The following is a 17,944-nucleotide window of genomic DNA, read 5'->3' as shown; positions in this document are numbered from 1 at the left end:
TATGTCCTAGGTTGATAGAGGCTAAGTGTGCAGAAAGTAGAACTTACTGGAGAGTGATAAGTTTTGTGATTAAGGTCCACTAGTTGAGAACATCCCAGCTGACTTCTTTTTAAAATAAAATTTGCTTGTGATGCTATGTATGATAGTTCATACTGTTTGTACATCTGTGGTGTAAACTTTGAAAAGCAATAATAGAGGGGGTAGAAGACACCAAAAGTATACACTGCTATTAGTTATTGCTGCTTCAGAATTAATTTGAGAAGCACGAATCATTTTTGGACTTCTGAACCTTAAATGCAGAAACATACCTCTTTGGGGCACAGACTTTCATTTACCAGCATGTTTCTACTGTGTCTACCACAATCTGGCCTTGACCTAGTTGAGGCCTTTAGGCAATACTACAGTGCACACAATAAAAAAAGTCTACTTTTTAGCATCATTTATAGGAGTCAGATAAGGTAAATATCATGTATAAATATTACAGTGAATGTTTATAATGTTTGTAGATAAGATGCAGCATCAAATACTTCTTTGTTTTATGCCTTGAAATGAAACTGAAATACAATTTTGAGAGATTGGGCAGACTAGCAATCAAATAAAAGTACTGAAAAATTAAGGAAATTTATACATTACCCACTGTGACAAAGTTCCTCCTCTGCCTTGGTGGGTCTTGCACTTATTGGCGGATTTGCTCCCCTCGTCAACTCCTCCTGTGTCTGATCAGGGGTTGGGAGGTTTGGGGGGAAACTGGGCCCACCCTCTACTCAGAGTTCCAGCCCAGGGCCCTGTGGAATGCAGCTGTATAGAGTGCCTCCTGGAACAGCTGTGCGACAGCTACAATTCCCTGGGCTACTTCCCCATGGCCTCCTCCCAACACCTTCTTTATCCTCACCATAGGACCTTCCTCCTGGTGTTCGATAATGCTTGTACTCCTCAGTTCTCCAGCCTTTTCACTCTCAGTTCCTAGTGCCTCTTGCTCCCAGCTCCTCGCACGCATACCACAAACTGAAGTGAGGTCCTTTTTAAACCCAGGTGCCCTGATTGGCCTGCCTTAATTGATTCTAGCAGCTTCTTGATTGGCTGCAGGTATTCTAATGAGCCTGTCTGCCTTAATTGTCTCCAGAAGGTTCCTGATTGTTCTGGAACCTTCCGTGTTACCTTACCCAGGGAAAAGGGACCTACTTAACCTGGGGCTAATATATCTGCTTTCTGTCACTCTCCTGTAGCCATCTGGCCCGACCCTGTCACACCATCTGTAGGCCCAAAACCTGAATTAAAGGTGGAATATAATTTCATTTTATCGTGGTCTTGCTAGGGTCTCCATTTTTGCCCATTACACAAAAATTAATTGATTTTTATTAACTTTATCAACTTTATTAATGAAATAAACTTACAACTGTAAAAATATCATATGATCTTAACCTTCTTTTTGGCAGCTTGCTATTCACTGGTAAATGCACTGCTATAAAAATTAAATTATGCCAACTGAAAAAAAAATTAAAAGTCGGATTGAAAATTCTTAGGATATAGTCTCCCTTCAGTTTTTATGTAAAACAATATTGGTCATTATGTACATGCTTATTTAAGGGAAGAAATGATGCCTGATCTTTAATGTTAAAAATAGAATGAAAGCAAAACTGACAGTTCTTGTTCAGTTCCAAAATACACCCTGATGGTATGGCTGAATTTGGTGAGGTAGCCCCCCTTCATCTTTCCTTGACCAAGGAAGGACTAAATGTTTACAAATCCTGAAATCTAAATTGCTTTGTAATGATTTAAAGAGATTTTTCACATAAGAATATGTTGATATAATTAGTTCCTGGAAGAGTTGTTTGTATTGACTCAGGTAAGTTTAGAGAACACTATGCAATATTTATATGGGCCTGATTTTGACTGATTCACAGTTAACTTCTTTCTCTGAAAATATACTGTTATGAAAGCTATGATGTTGTATGGGTGCTTTTTTTATACATTAAAGAGAAATGTTCATACGATTGATTCCCTCCTGTTTTAATGTGAATTATGAAAGATATAGCTATTTTGTTAATATTTTATATACCAAGTGTATAATTAAATTAGTGATTTACAATATTTCTCTCTATTTTAGAATGCTGGAAGTGGAGTTGATCTTTCAGTACTAAATGAGGCTCGCAACGTGGTATCAGACCTCTTGATCGATCCATCCCTTCCCCCACATGTGATTTCTTCCCTTCGAAGCATTAATAGTTTGATGGGTGCTTTCTCTGGCTCATGCAGGCCAAAGGCTAACCCGTTCACACCATTTCCTGGCTTTTACCCATGCCCTGAAATGGAGGACACAGCTGAAAAAGGAGATCGAAAGCTGCACAAGGTCAAACGATTGTATAATTGTAATTAAAGTGTGTGTTGACATTTTGAGCAATGTATCAAAGAGAATACTTTTGCAAAGAATACTTCTGTGTGGATGGTAGCTTCTTCCATCTTGGGTTTAGGCCAAGATTTTAAAAGATAAGAGCCTAAAGGTAATCTCCTAAACCCGTATTTAGTCAGCTGTTTGATTATTAAAAGTGCTGCGTAGCCACAAACTACAGCTGAGCTCAGTGGAAGGAGTTGCATGCTTAGCACTACGAAACTCAGACAGGTGTCTAAATATGGAGATAGGAGACTAACTTTAGATTCCTATTTTTTAAAAACCTTAGCCTTTGTGTTTTTTGTAGTGTGACAAAGTTCCTCCTCTACCTTGGTGGGTCTTGCCCTTATTGGCAGATTTGCTTGCCGTGGAGCTTCATGGCAGCCCTCAGCTTGGCCATTTTTCTGAACCCACAGTCCAGGTTGACGCCTCCTGTGTCTGACCAGGAGTTGGGAGGTTTGGGGGGAACCCGGGCCCGCCCTCTACTCCGGGTTCCAGCCCAGGGCCCTGTGGAATGCAGCTGTCAAGAGTGCCTCCTGGAAAAGCTGTACGACAGCTATAATTCCCTGGGCTACTTCCCCATGGCCTCCTCCCAACACCTTCTTTATCCTCACCATAGGGCCTTCCTCCTGGTGTCTAATAATGCTTGTGCTTCTCAGTTCTCCAGTCTTCTCACTCTCAGCTCCTAGTGCCTCTTGCTCCCAGCTCCTCACACGCACGCCACAAACTGAAGCGAGGTCCTTTTTAAACCCAGGTGCCCTGATTAGCCTGCCTTAATTGATTCTAGCAGCTTCTTGATTGGCTGCAGGTGTTCTAATGAGCCTGTCTGCCTTAATTGTCTCCAGAAGGTTCCTGATTGTTCTGGAACCTTCCGTGTTACCTTACCCAGGGAAAAGGGACCTACTTAACCTGGGGCTAATATATCTGCCTTCTGTCACTCTCCTGTAGCCATCTGGCCTGACCCTGTCACAGTAGGTATTTTGCAAAATCCCACATTTACTTGTATAGTACAACAGGGACACCTTTCATTTTCCTAGCTGTCAAAGGTTCATGTTCTCTTCGTGTTGAAGCAACGATCAATTCTAGATAGAATTATGTTGAATTACTACCTGGTAGCGTAGTAAAATGTGCAATACTCCAAATCATGATCGCTATGAAAGAAATGCAGTTTATTTTTGTACTCTGTGTGTATTGTATTTTCAAAAAACAAAGCTAGTAATACTCTCTCTGGGGCAGAGACTGACTTTTTTTATTTGCTTGTATAATGCCTAGCACAAGGGAGCACCTGCCATTACATTATTTGCTATAATGCAAATAAATAATACAGTTTCTTTTTCAAACTGGAACATGTATAGGACATTATCTTTTTTTGCAGGTGAAGATACAAGCCATCCAAGTTTAGCAGTTCCCATTTCTTTTCCTGGATTTACTATTCTTTCAGCATAGTATGCTGTTTAGGTTGCTGTTGCATATATTGAGGATGTGATTTTAGCCAGTAAGGTGCAGTTAGCAACTGTTTCTCTGCTCATTCCAAGATGTCACTGGTCTACAAATATTTTAATGGTATTAACACATCAAGGCGGGAGAAGAATTTAATGTGAACCCTCCCTCTCTGTTCAGTTAGGTTTAATGGGGTAAAACTAAGGCAAGGAAAATGTAGATGGAATATTTGGAAAGATTAATGAAAATGAGGTCTGTAGGCTGATCCTTAGTCTCCTAAGGGAAATGGTAGAAGCCTCATTGCCAACATTATGAAATTAGATGGGAGGTAAAAATTTCAAGAGAGCTTAAGTTACTTAGGGTCCTAAGTCCCATTTTGCAAACTGACTTAGGCACTTAAGGTATGTCTGCACTGCAATGTATGCCTGGGCTCAGACTTGGGCTTGAATCCAAATCCCCCCTTCCATCTACACACAAATCTCTCAGACTTGGGCTCAGACCTAGGGTCCTAGGACTCTGCAATTATGGAGGGTCTGAGCCTGAGTCAAGCTGGGACCCAGAGTTTGAGCCCTATTACTTTGCAATGTAGAGACAGCCCTCCACACCGACTCATATTCTGAGGGTCTACCAAAAAGTATCCAACAATCCAACGGGCCAACTTCCTTTGTTCTCTCTGTCCCAAGAATCTCCAGTTGACTCCAGTGAAAGCAGAAGCAATCCCCATTGCTGTAATGCAGCAGCTCAGTGAGTCAGCATTAACCCTTGCATTGCCTTCTGACCACTGAGCTGCAAACACCATCAGAGAACCTTCAGTGTTTGCAATGGAGACTGAATAGAATAAGCTTTCTGCAAAGTGCACTGCTTCATTGTCATGGGAGCACATCCAGATTTTGGTAAATCTCTGGTGCCAGGCAAGCAAAACAATGGATTTTAGTAAGAATTTCAGGAATGATCGTGCATACCAGCAAATAGTGAAGAAACTGACAGCACTGCAAATATACGGGACTGGTGACAAGTGTAGGGAGCAGATGAAGCATCTCAAGAGTGAGTGCAGAAAAACCAGGGACCAGAGCTTCACCTCAGGCAACTCACCGACATAGTATCCATTTTGTGAGGAGTTTAACAGGGTGCCAAGCACAGAGCCATCAGTGATGCAAGATGACCTGGTCAGCCAGGATGGCATCCCACCGGCCCCAGAGTACAGCATGGGGAGTGATGGGAGCCAGCAGCGATGCTAATGAAGTGACTCTTACTGAAACCAGTCCCACAGGAGTCTCTGCAGCACATCCTGGAGTTGTACTCAGAGGAGCTGTTTGATGCCCTCTTGAAAAACAGGCCACTGCGGAGCCTGCAGGAGACACAGGTGGGACAGAAACCGCCCTGGAGCCTGGTAAGTTTGTGGGTCCATTATAATGTTTATTAATATGGGAATGGGAGAGATTTCCATTCTATGAACCAATGCACAATTTATTAGAAGCCCCAGCTAGCAGCATTTACCCCCTAATGGCAGAATGTATCGCCGTGGCTTGACTCTCCCTACCCCCCACCCCCCTCCCCACCACATAGAGCTTGTAGGTGGCAAAAGCATTTGTCCCAAATTTGCCTGGGGTTTGAAAGTGCATCCAGAAATTTGCTTGGGGGAGAGGGTTTAAATGGGGGTGGCCATGGAATTAAATGTTTTTGTATGTAGTCATAATCAGCTAAGCCATGTGGAAGCTAATGCAGCATTCTGTTGAATCCCTCAAAAATTCCAACCCAATCCCAGGTGTTGATAGATGCAAACTTTTCCTGAAGCACGAACTCCAGATAGATAGTGACATTTCAGGAAAGGGTGTATTTACCAGCGCCACCTTGGTAGCTGATCAGGCCAGTCCACTCATAGATGTGCTGGTCAGTCACTATATATGCTTGAATACTTCGGAGGAAAACCCTGACGTTTTCCCACCAGCAGGTCGGAATAACATCTCCCTTCGCCAGTCAGCCAGCACAAGAACTGTACATCCTCCAAAATGTGGAAGGCCTGAAATGACAGAAAAAGCTTTTGTCACAAGGACACAGACAGCCCTCCCTCCCCTAGCCCAAGTAGTTCTGCAATTTAAAAACAAACAAAAAAAGCTTTGAATTTTTAACTTTTCACTGTGATTATCCAGGCTTTGTCCAGGGAGCTTCTGTGGACAGAAACATTCCTCTCACGATATATTGAAGTTTAGTTTGGAAAAGTAACATTTATGTCCTTGAAATTCCACAAAGATTTTTTTCTGTGCTCCTGCACTGAGCTATTTGAAACAATATCCCTCTGTGTCTTGTCCTGTTCCAGGCCTCTCAACCTCTATTAGCTGCACTACCTGCACAGTTCACCCACAGTATAGTACAAGCCTGGCCCAATATACCTTCACAGACTGTTCCAAGAGGAAGAGTTTCTGTGGTGAACTTATGATTGAACTTCTGGACAGGGCCAACAAGCAGGTCCAGTACCAAAAAGAGAGAGACTTACAGCTAGAGAAAAGGCATGCTGAGAGGCAAAAGGAAAGGCTGAAGCTGGCTGCACACCTTGAGGATAGGGTTTCAGCATTGGTGCAGGCTAAGGGAGAAGGACAGAGAGTTCAGCAGAGTTGAGCAGCTGATTTCAAGAATGGCTGCAAGAATATTGGCTCCTGCTGCATCATCCACACTGTGGCCCGAGTCGCATCATCCACACCGTGGCCTGCATCCCTGCACGGTACCTTGGGATGCAGTCCAGAAACAATCTGTAAAACTCCGTGGCCAGTGGCCCGTGCAGTTGGGCCCCATGAGTTGCTGGGCAGGGCAACTTTGCCCCATGCAGTCCTCTGAGTTAACCCTCTCCCCTTTGGATGCCTGCAGCCCCTTCTCCTGGCACCAAGCACAGAATAAATGGGATAAGAAAAGAAAGGAGAATAGAGGGCTGGGGACATGCGATGGTAGGGGGTTTACGTCTTGATCATGGTTTTACTGTTTGCACTTGTTCTTGCTCATTTTTTAAAAGGTTCTGTTGTTACTGGTGTTTTGGTGTGGTAATGGCAACTGCCCTGCCTGGTAATGGGTGAATTTTGTACTTTTATAATACATGTTTATAAATAAAGCTATTTATGTCAAGAACATTTATTATTATCACTGTATCACATCATACAATGTGTATTTAAAATAATTAAGATAAACACATGATCAGGGACTATTAGGAATTAGTAAGCAAACAGTATTCCTACGTAAAGTTAGATACATCAGTCCACACTTCAGTCACTTCCTTATATGAATCCATACTGTGAATCATCCATTACCCCCCATTTCATAAGTGGTCATGCCGTTCATAAGTGCAGTGCCTGGCAATCAAGCCCCACCCTTCCCCAAGCACTGAACCCCATCCTCACAAGCAAATTCATAAAGATACTACTCCCTCTTCCACTGGGACCATAATGTGGGAGCACAAAGCATCCCTGATTTGTGTTGCCCGGGCATATCCAGCTCCAGCTTTGGTAGGTGCACTTTCTGGCTTAATGAACTCATTCAGCAGCTCTTCGCTGTCATGGCTCCATTCAGGGGGAAGTGGCTCGCCCCTGAGATCACAAAGATTGTGAAGAGCACAGCAAGCCACACTAACGCAGACAGCCTTGATTTCACTGGCATCCAAATGTGTCTGTAGAACTCTCCAACAGGATTTCAATCTGTCAAAAGCACATTCAATAACCATTCTACAATTTTGTAGAGTGTAATTAAACCGTCTCTTGCAAGGGACTCTTAAATTAGGTATGATTTCATAAGCCGAGGCAAAAGGGGGTATGCAGGGTCCCCCAGAATAACAGTTTCTGTTATTCTGTTATAGCAACCCGCGTATTGACTGGTAAGGGTTCCCTCATGCATGTGTCTTGATGCTGGAGGGTTGGGGCAAGCTGCTCACAAGGCTCCAGAAACATAGCTTTCTTCATGTGAAAGTTATGGACGCACTGATAATCATCCCAGGTCTGCATGACAATGTGGTCCCACCATTCTGTGCTTGCGGCCCTGCACCAGAAGCACCGGTCTACATTGGGAGCATCGGCGGCTATACACAGTGTCATGAGCAGCATCAGTCAGTTTAAGTCTGCCATGGTAGGGTCCTCTTCCTCCTGCTCCATCATAAGCTCTGTGAGGTGCTTTTGGTGGGTCAGAAAACACTGCTGAAATGCTCACCAGCACCTTGCAGAAGCTCTGCCCATTTCCTAACACAGGAGTGACAATGCAAGCAAGAGAAGTTATTGAAAAGGTGCTTGTTTCATGTTGCTGGTTCTAGTAGCTGGGAGTGTACAGACCAAAATGACTACTCAGCAAGATGGGTTGGTGGACTGTTCCAATTTCCTCTAATGTGCAGCGTGGGAAATAAAGTTTTCCCACAGTGCACCATGGTCAAAGGGCTACAGTGGACATATTTTGGAAGTGTGCTAAAGAGTCTGGTATATGGCTGGTTTGACTCAGGTCTGTACGCTGCAGTGTGGATGCCAGAGACCCAGGTCCTAACAGGTTAGAAAATTCGTAACATAGGGTTAACAATCAGTGGAGACTCTCAAGCTCTGGGTTCTGTAACCCAGGGTCAGCTGACTTGAATCCCATTAACTCTGGGTTTACATTGCAGTGTAGACATACCCTTAGAAACCTATTTTACTTTTGAAAATGGGACTTCGGTTCAGAAGTCACATAGGTGCTTTACCTAGGAGAAGAATATTAGAAAATGTACTGTAAGGAGCAATCCTATATTTGCAAAAAGATAGTCTGGATAATAGATCTCTTCCAGCTCTAAATTACTTGACTTCATGTGAGGAATAATAGCTGGAACAGATGAATTCCCAAGGACAAATATCTTTTTTTTTTAATTATTATTATGGGGTGAAGAGAAGATGAAAAATAAAATTGATCTTTCTCTCGAATAGAATATTCCTAAATAAGCCTTTTTCAAATTTTTGAGATCAGTATGTTTCTAACACAGGATACTACTGCCTACTTCTTTGAACGTGATTAGCTATACAAATAATTTCATACACTACCTGAAGAAATAATAAATCATAAAACTATCTTCTTTCAATAAGAGAAATTTTAACTGTTGTGAAATTATTCAACAGGGATTAAATAGCAGGAATAGTTTACCAACGCCACAGCTGAGACGAAGTTCAGGAGCTTCTGGCCTGCCACCTATTGAACAGTCATCTTCTAGGTGGGAACGCAATAATGGCAAGAGACCTCATCAAGAATGCAATACTTCAAGGTAAACCTCCGATTGGTACATTTACATTTAGTTTACCATTGTAAAATAACCTACATTTATATATCTATATACATTTATATATTTATATTATGTACCTCTTCCACATCAGGCAGAGTAAGGGACTGAACCCAGCACTCCCTAATCTTGGTAGCTCTAACCAATGGGTTAAAGGTTACAAGGGGGGAAGTAGGAGCAACTCTATCGCCAGCGAGAGAGGTTTGAAGTCTGGAGAGGGGGGGTTCAGCTCCCCAGTGGTCAGAGGAACAGACTCTTCACTGGACTCGGAAGTTGGCTCCTTTGTGTCCTGAGCTGAACATATCCAGTAGCCCGATGGAAGTTGCCTGCCTGTCTTGGTACCAGCTTCAGCATTCTAAGAGCCAGTGGCCAACACAGAGCTGGGTCTCACTTTCATACCAGTGGCCTTTCTGGGCCCATTGGGGCTTCCCTCCATATTCCAGAACCTCTCTGCTCCCTTCTCACACTTCTACATCAACAAAGTACTGGGAACATTTGAAGTAAGGTCACCATCTTCCTTCTCCCGGTACTGGGATCAATACTGTGTAGGTGGAGCTGCATGCCCAGGAATCCCCGATAGAAGAATTGGAGGAGGTATGTCCTCAGCAACTTTTAGCCTCTTTTTCTTAGTCACCTGATGAGGCAGCAACAGCCTAATCTGTCTCTTTCCCTTCTGATGACTTTAGAGCTCAGCAAGACTTGTTGAGAAACATGGCTGTAGCTCTAGATATCCAGCCAGATACAAGAAAGATCACACAGGTTTGTGGACATTTTACCCTTGGTAGGTCCCGTCTAGGGTAGCTCTTCTTATTAATGAGGCTATCCTGGAGCCTGTCAGGATGTTATAGCAGATTCTTTCTTCTCTTCCCCCTATTGCTGAAAAGGGTGGAGAAGAGAGATTGTCATTTCACAGGGATTAACACACTTTTACAACAACCCTCCTCCAGGCTCTCTGGTAGTTGCAGTCACCAACAAAAAGAGAGGCAAGGATACCAGGTCTCTGCTCCAAAGGGAAAGGAAGGAGGAAAACTAGATCTGTTTATCAGGAAACTATTCCACAAGAGGTTTACAGCTCAGGATTATGAACTAGCAACCTCTGCTGGGTCATTACAATTTCAGCCTGTGGGATAATATCCTGAAGTTCAAAGACAAACTTCCTGATGATGCAAAGCTGGAGTGCCCTGCTTTTATGGAGGAAGGCAAACTAGTTGCTAGAATGGCATTGCAGGCAAGCCTGGATGTGGTAGACTCTGTGGATTGAGCTATGCCTTTTGCCATCACAATGCAGCATTCATCTTGGCTGTAGGCATCAGGCCTCCCCCCAAAGGTGCAACAAACAATTCGGGGCCTCCCATTTGAGGACCCCTTGCTGTTTTCCAGGAAAAGTATGACAAACTCCACAGCTGTAAGGATTCAAGGGTGACCCTTAAGTCTCGGGGAGCTATACACCCATGGTGAAAAGAAAGCAGTTCTGCCCACAGCATTCCCAGGGGTTTCAGCCCTTCTTGCCATGTTCCAAGGACCTGTCCAAAAAGAGGAGTAGGTGTTACAAAAGGCATCCTCTGCCTCCACCCTTCTCTGCAGCTGCCAGCTCTTCTAGGGATCCTGGATCATATAAGCAATCATTTTGACCTGTGGGATGAGAGCAGTATACCACTCCCCACAGTGCCATCTTTCCAGAGCCCTATTTTTGCCAACAATCTATCCCACCTCCTAAATACATAGACCTTCATCACCCCAGATCAGTGGGTCTTAAGCATGGTGGAATTGAGATACACCCTATAATTTATTTCTGACCCCCTCCTTCCCACCACTATTCCCTGTTCCTCTTGGGGGTCTGCTCTCACAAGAGCATGCTACTTCAGGAGGTCCAGTTTCTCCTTCTTATGGGGGCCATACAGGAGGTTCCTGTGTTCTTCAGAGGGAAGATATTTTATTCACATTACTTCCTAATCCCAAAAGAAAAGGGAGTATCAGGCCTGTTTTATAGATTTAAGGCTGTTAAACAAGTTCTTGAAGAAAATGAAATTCCAGATGGTCACTCTACCATCTATTATCCCTTCCTTAGATCCAAGGGACTGGTATGATTACTCCTGAGGGCATTCTGTGACAAAAAATTAAAAATTCTGTGCACAATATTTTAAAATTCTGCAAAATTGTGCAAATTTTATTTGTCAAATAAATGTGGTGTCTCCAGCATGACACTGGGGATCACACGCCACTGGCTGCACAGAGGTGGGAGATCACTGTGCAGCTCCCCCTCCACGAGACACAGATTCAGCAGTGAGGCAGCACCCAACCCTGACACAGTTCAAGGACCAGGCCTGCCCCAAAAACACCCCGGGGCCCTGCCCCTCCATGCCAGGTGTGGGCAGGCATACTCAGCAAGGCAGGATGCAAGGGTGGAGGGGCTTAGTATGGGGGGATCCAGGTTGAGAGGGTTCTCTGTGGGGCAGTCTGGGTGCGGGCGGCTCAGTGGGGAATCTGGGTGCACAGGGGCTTGTTGGGGTTTTTTCGGTGCAATGGTAATGGGACTGCAGGGGGCCCAGGTGAAGGTGATTGAGTTTCAGTGGGGGGCGGGGTCTGGATGTGGGCGGGTAGAGCTCTGCACAGGGGTCTGGGTGTGGGGGGGCTCAGTGGTGGGTCCAGCTGTTGGGGGAGTGAGACTCAGTCGGGTGGGGATCCAGGTGCAACTGGTTGGGGCTTGGTGGGGTGGGGATCCGGGTGCAGGGGGAGTGAGGCTCATCAGGGGGATTCTGAGTGTGGGTGGGTGAGGCTCAGCAGGAGGGTTTGGGTATGAGGGGGTCTGGATGCATGGGGTTGGGTGGTACTGTAGTCTCTGGAGCCTCTACAGCACTTCTTGGCACTAAGGGGTACTGCACACCTCCCCCTTGTTGGATGACTTGGGCTTCAGAATCGGTGGTTAGCTTATATGTGACTCAATCTCGAGATAGGAGCTGTCACTCTCCAACAACCAGGGCTTTTTGCCCTTTGCCAGCAGAGGTTCCACATTGGCTACAGGACATGGATCCTTGGTCTGCAAGAGGTTGAAGTCCAGTGGCCATATTGGAACATGTGGGGGTTTCCTGCCACCACCAGATCCTCCCTTCACTCTCATCCCTTTATATCCCTGAGTAAGCACTGGGATGGTTCATATGAGGAGGCTCATTAAGTCATCCTTGGCACCAAGTTGGCTGCCAAGTAGGAGCAAACTGCCCTAGCAGCACTTCCATCAGAGGAGTTACCAGGGTGGAGGGCTCAACCTCAACCTGCTTTGTGTTCCTACTCATCATTTGAAGAAGTGGTGGTGTCCAGTGTGTCCTTGTCTCTACAAGATGATTACAGAGTCTATCAGGACCTGTTGAAGAGGGTGGCTTCCTCCTTGGACGTACAGATGGAGGTAGTTCAGGAGAACTCACATAGTTAGCATACATTTTAGTTTCAAGAGGATCTTACCAAGTAGTTCTCCCTATAAATGAGGCAAACACCATCTTCTCTGCCTCCAACAGATGAAAAGATTGGCTAGAGATGCCATGTCCCTTACGGGGATCTGAGTATTTTTACAGACACAAACTCCTGGGGACCTTTGTCTTGGCAGTGAACAGAGAGTGTCAGGGGAGCCCACGCCTACCAGAAAGTAAAGAGATGCAAAGAAACCTGGTCTTTTTGGTAGGAAAACTTATTTGACTGCCAAACTACAATTTTGTGTCTTGAATCAGCAAGCCTTGTTGTGAAGATTCAACTTCTCCCTCTGGGACAATATTCTCAAATTTTTGGACAAGTTACCAAAGAATCCCAGCAAGAGTTTCAGGCCATAAACTAGTTGCTAGGACCTCTTTTCAGGTTGCATTGGATAGGGAAGACTCTGCAGCCAGGGCCATGGCATCTGTTTTCTACAATATGTAGGTGTTCATGGCTTCAATCATCTGGTATTCCACAGGACATCCAGCACGCTATTCAGGATCTCCCCTTTGAGGGATCGAACCACTTTTCCAGTAGACTGACGAGTTCTGCAGTCTCAAGAACTCCAGGGCTACGTTGAAGTCTTTGGGGATTTATACTCCCTTCCCTGAAAAGAAGCAGTTCTGCCCTCAATCATTCCACCATTTCCAGCCCTTTACACCTAGGCAACCAGACCAGTCGAGGAGGAGGAGAGAAGAGGGAAGAGTCAGAAGACGAGATTTCCTCACCCCCCCACACACTTTTTGTCTGCAATGAGCTCATCTAGGCAGTGTAGGAATGTCAAGCAGTCTGTTTGACTGCCTTGTCAAGGGCAGCTTACCAGTTTGCATTACACCAGCTTCTCCTCTCCCTCTTTTTTTCCAGCAGGTTATCCCACTTCCTACATACTTGGCCTCTCTCAACATTGGAAAAATGGGTCCTGAACGTGGTTCAACATGGTTACCTCATAGAATTTTCAAAAATTCTGAAAAGTCACTTTCTCCACTATCCTCAAATCCTCAAAAGAGGCAAAATATGCAGAAGGCCAAAGATTGTCTTTTGTGAATTGTGATACACACAGAGAGTTCTCAAGGCGGAGATGTTCTCCGGCCATTACTCAGTCTTTTTCCTGGTAAACAAGATATCTGGGGAAGATTGAGCAGTGTTAGATTTAAAACATCTGAAAAGTGCACTACGAGGACCATATTCAAAATGGAGACCTTGAAGCTGACAGTGACAGAGATTTGCCTGGGGATTACCTTATGTCAATCAATGAGGCCTACTTTCATGTGCTAGTTCAACAGGTGCACAGGAGTCTTCTGTGATTTGCTCATGAGGCCTATCATTTTCAGTACAAAGTGCTGCTTTTCAGAGTGTGATCCATGCCTCGAATGTTCGCAAAACATTTGGTGGCTGTTCTCAGGCAGAAGCGGATACAGTGACACCTTTTCCTGAAAGATGTTCTAGTTCAATGATAGATAAGGTGGTTTTTTGAACAGATCCCACCACCCCATGCACCTGGACCATCCCAGTGAGAACTCCCCTCCCACCCCACTGAGCTCCAAAAAGCTACAACTGACCTGCACCCCACCAACCCCCACTCCTCCAGCACTTGGACCACCCCCCGCTGAGCCTCATACCCTCACGCTCAGACCCCACCAGCTGAGCCCCAACCACCTTTACCTGGATCCCCAGGCAAAGTCCCATTGCTCCTGTACCCAGAACCCCAAAACAAGCCCTCGTGCATTCAGATCCCCCACTGAGCTGCCAGCACCCAGATTGCCCTGTACAGAACCCTATTACCCCACACCTGGATTCCCCCACACTAAGCCCCTCCACACTTGGATCCTGCCTGCCCACACCTGGTGCACCTGGTGTGGGGGGGCAGGGCCGCACAGTGTATCTGCGGCAAGTCTGGATCTTGCACTGTGTCAGGGTTAGGTGCAGCCTCACTGCTAAGTCCCTGTCCTGAGGGGGCTGGGGACTGCAGGGTGAATTCCCACCTTCTTGCATCCAGTAGCCTGTGCTCCCTACTGTCAGGCTGGAAGCTCCACATTTATTTATTGACTTTTAAAATACTGTACATAGACTTTTTAAAATTTTTTGGCACAGAATCCCCTCAGGAGTAACCTGCCTGGGAATCAGAGGGAGAAACTGTGCAGCTGAAGCTGCTCTTGGTTATTTCAGCCCTTCAGATGAGCGTGAGAGGCTGTGAAATCTGAAATCTTCATGCCTAACATTTTGTCACCAGTTAAAAATTACTACAAGTACGGCAAGAGCAACCCTATTTAGCAGTGACAACATAACTTGTTAGTTGGACAAAACTTCCATGCAGGAGTCTGTATAATCACTCACTTCCCAAAACACTCCATAGCCTCTCATGAATGTCCAGAATTTGGATACCGGCTAGGAGAAGCTGCAGAAGCAGGCTGCACTTGCCTGTATTCCACCAGCAGGTTTCCCTATTGCTCTATCCCTTCACTGCCAGTATTAAGCATACCTCTCAGCCTTCAAACATAAAAGTGTGGGTTGCCTGTAAGTATAATGGCCTCCATGTTGGCCAGTACCCATGATTGACCCAATAATCTCCAAAGCTGAAGGCATGAGCCTTTATAGCTTATACTAAAGAACTTGGTTCTCAAACTGGGAGTTATCACAAACATCCTCTAGTTTGGGTACAGAGGGAAACACAACATATACACTGACCAGAGGGTTACACAACAAAATATATAAAATATGAATCACACCACAATTTACAAATTCTTAATTTATAAATATTAAATCTGTTTTAAAGAGGTTTCTTTACTGTGTGAGTCACATGCAACTATACCATCCCCCTGCATAGATCAGCTGCAGGGTTTGAACCCCCTTGGCCTTCAGATCCCTAACAGAATTTATCAGAATTAATACATATACAGAATTATTGATATTAATATATACAGAAGTAATTGCTAGCCCCTTTGTAGACCAGTCACTGGAGAACAACTTGAGACACGTGTTCCCAGTGGATTACACAACTGTTATTTACCCATCAACAGTCTCTTGTCTTTCTGAAAGTGAATAACTGTGTTTATGGCTCACTGTGATGGGCTACTCACCTCCTGAGTGCCTCCTATCAGCTGGATGTGGTACTGCAATCTTTCCCACTCTTGAGGCCCCATGTAGATTTCCAACCTCACTAGGCAATTCTTCAGTGGCTCAGCCCTCCAGCTAAGTCACACCATGAAAAGTGAACCCCTTCCGGGGTAGAAAAAAATTCTCCAAACTATCTGTCATCATCTGGGTCTTCAGCCCTTTCTCTGGGCCCTTTAAATCCACCCTTTCACTTGAGCTTCTAAAGGAGCTTTGTCCCCTTCTTGGGGCTTAGGCCACTTTATTAGTGGCCAGTGGGGGAACCCAAGCCCTACAACTACTCTGGGTTCCATCCCAGGGACCCTACAAACAGCAGCCACATGTTGCTTCCTTTAATTAGTGCCTGCTGCATTTCCTGGGTCTCTTCCTGGTCCCTTTACCTTCACCCATTACCTTAGGGTTAAAGTTCTCAGGTCCTCTCTCTCTCCCTGACCAAACACAGCCCACTGAGCTCCTGGGGCCAGAGTGGAGCACCCTTCCTTGACTGTCTTGCCCCAGCTGGGAACCCCCTGCTAAGGCCCTGCAGTTCCTTTTATATGAGCCTGTTGGGCTCTGATTGACTGTTTCCATGCAGCCTCTCTAAGCAGGCCTTCGCTACTCATATCCAGGCGTGGGATGTAGCAGGATCACATGGCCTCCAAGAGGGAGCCATGAAGGGCCAGGTACACCCCATCACACAATTTTTGTTAAATTAAATTTGTTGGATTTAGATTGGCTATTATGGCTAAAAACTTCTAAAACACTTTATAGACAATCACTCTTGATATATAACTGATATTCTAGGAATCACAAGATTAGGAGCAATAGTATAGCCAAAGGTCAGGTCCCAGAGCTTTTTAGATTTCTTGCAAAATGAGTACTTAGAAAAGAGTGAGACGCCCCAGCAAAAATGCAAAACCACCTGTTTTTTCAACAGCTTTTTATAAACTTTTCAGAACTTGTAAAAAGAAAGTTGTAGAATCAATACATCAAAAATACATAATTCACTAAGGATTATAATACATTTTTTCCTTTTACCAAAACTCACTCAGTTATGTTTACTATTCTTGGCTCTGTTAAATTAAAACTATTTAATGGTACCTCTGCACCATAATAACATAATTTATTGGAAGGGTTGTTCCATGTAGCACTTAAATTGCTTGAGGTAATTGATTTTGTCTTGATGGTTGCACCAAGTAAAACTCTATTTCTTTTTAGGAATGCTCTTAATTGTGCTATGAGTACCACGGCGTGGACATATTCATTTAGCTGCCCTGGGGGTATTCTCTCTGGTGCATGTTTCCTTCTTGATTTGGGATTGGAATCTTGAGTCATAAGCTCTTGGGACCTCTGGTCCAGTAATATCATCTGTACTGTATACCTGTGACAAGGGCATTCTTCATAGCCATACCAACAAACTTAGTGAGATACAGACCAGATGGCCAATTTTCTATAAACTGTAGTTCATATGGGAAATATGATTTGGTCAGTATCCCCATTTCTGAACCTACCCAAAAATTTCAGCACCTGGTACTGGAGGGCTCCTCATCAACATCAAAGAGGTAGCAACCAAAGAAGATGACATTGCTCAAAGGCCTTTTTATCTGCTACGATGACACTACCTGTGAACAAAAGCAGCAAGTGTGATTATCATCAAGAGTTCAGTTGTCAGACAAAACATATCCTCTATTTTCCCTCTCTGAGGGCAGACTTTTTTTCTATGTGGCATAAAGTAAACTATCTCAAAGTGTTTGGGTTTAGAAATCAGGAAAATTATATGATTCCTCTTCATACCACTTTTCAACTTCCTTCCTCCTCCTTTTTCAGGGAAAACTCTCAAAAAAACCTCCTATGGCAGGAATCCATTAACTTTCTACAACTGCAAAAAAAAAAAAAAAGAAATTTCTCAAGAATATCTGGAGAATTCTACTTGTACTTTCTTTACTGCTTAATTTTGAAAAAGATCCTGGATCTATAAGGGTTGAACAAATAGATCAAAAGGTTCAAATGCCATATGGTGATTCTGGCCTCTTTTTGTGCAATTGACAGATTTGGGTCTTTCAGCCTGAAAGATATGTACTTTGACATCGCTATTAAGGCTACTCACAGAAAGTACCTCAGATTTTGTGTAAGATCCAATGACTGGGAGTTGAAGCTAGACAAATTCACACTGGAAATAAGGTGTAATTTTTTAACAGCAAGGGTAATTATTCATTGGAACAATTTACAGAGGGTTGTAGTAGGTTCTCAATCATTGGCAATTTTTAAATCAAGATTGGGTATTTTTCTACAAGATA

General features: G+C 44.3%; 1 protein-coding gene across 1 annotated transcript in view; it reads left to right on the top strand.

Moving 5' to 3' along the window:
- Window positions 1-17,944, top strand: part of PDE3B (phosphodiesterase 3B) — a 235,263-nt gene that overhangs the window by 150,182 nt on the left and 67,137 nt on the right. Inside the window, exons 3-4 of the mRNA XM_084630738.1 lie at window positions 2,108-2,350; window positions 8,938-9,080. Of these exons, the coding sequence (XP_084486864.1) occupies window positions 2,108-2,350; window positions 8,938-9,080 (386 nt within the window). The remainder of the gene's footprint in view (window positions 1-2,107; window positions 2,351-8,937; window positions 9,081-17,944) is intronic.

This window comes from Lepidochelys olivacea (assembly GCF_965140295.1).
Source record: "Lepidochelys olivacea isolate rLepOli2 genome assembly, chromosome: 6".
In the NCBI taxonomy this organism is placed as follows: Eukaryota; Metazoa; Chordata; order Testudines; family Cheloniidae; genus Lepidochelys; species Lepidochelys olivacea.
Note: the sequence above shows the minus strand (reverse complement) of the source record. Positions and strands in the feature narration are given on the sequence as shown.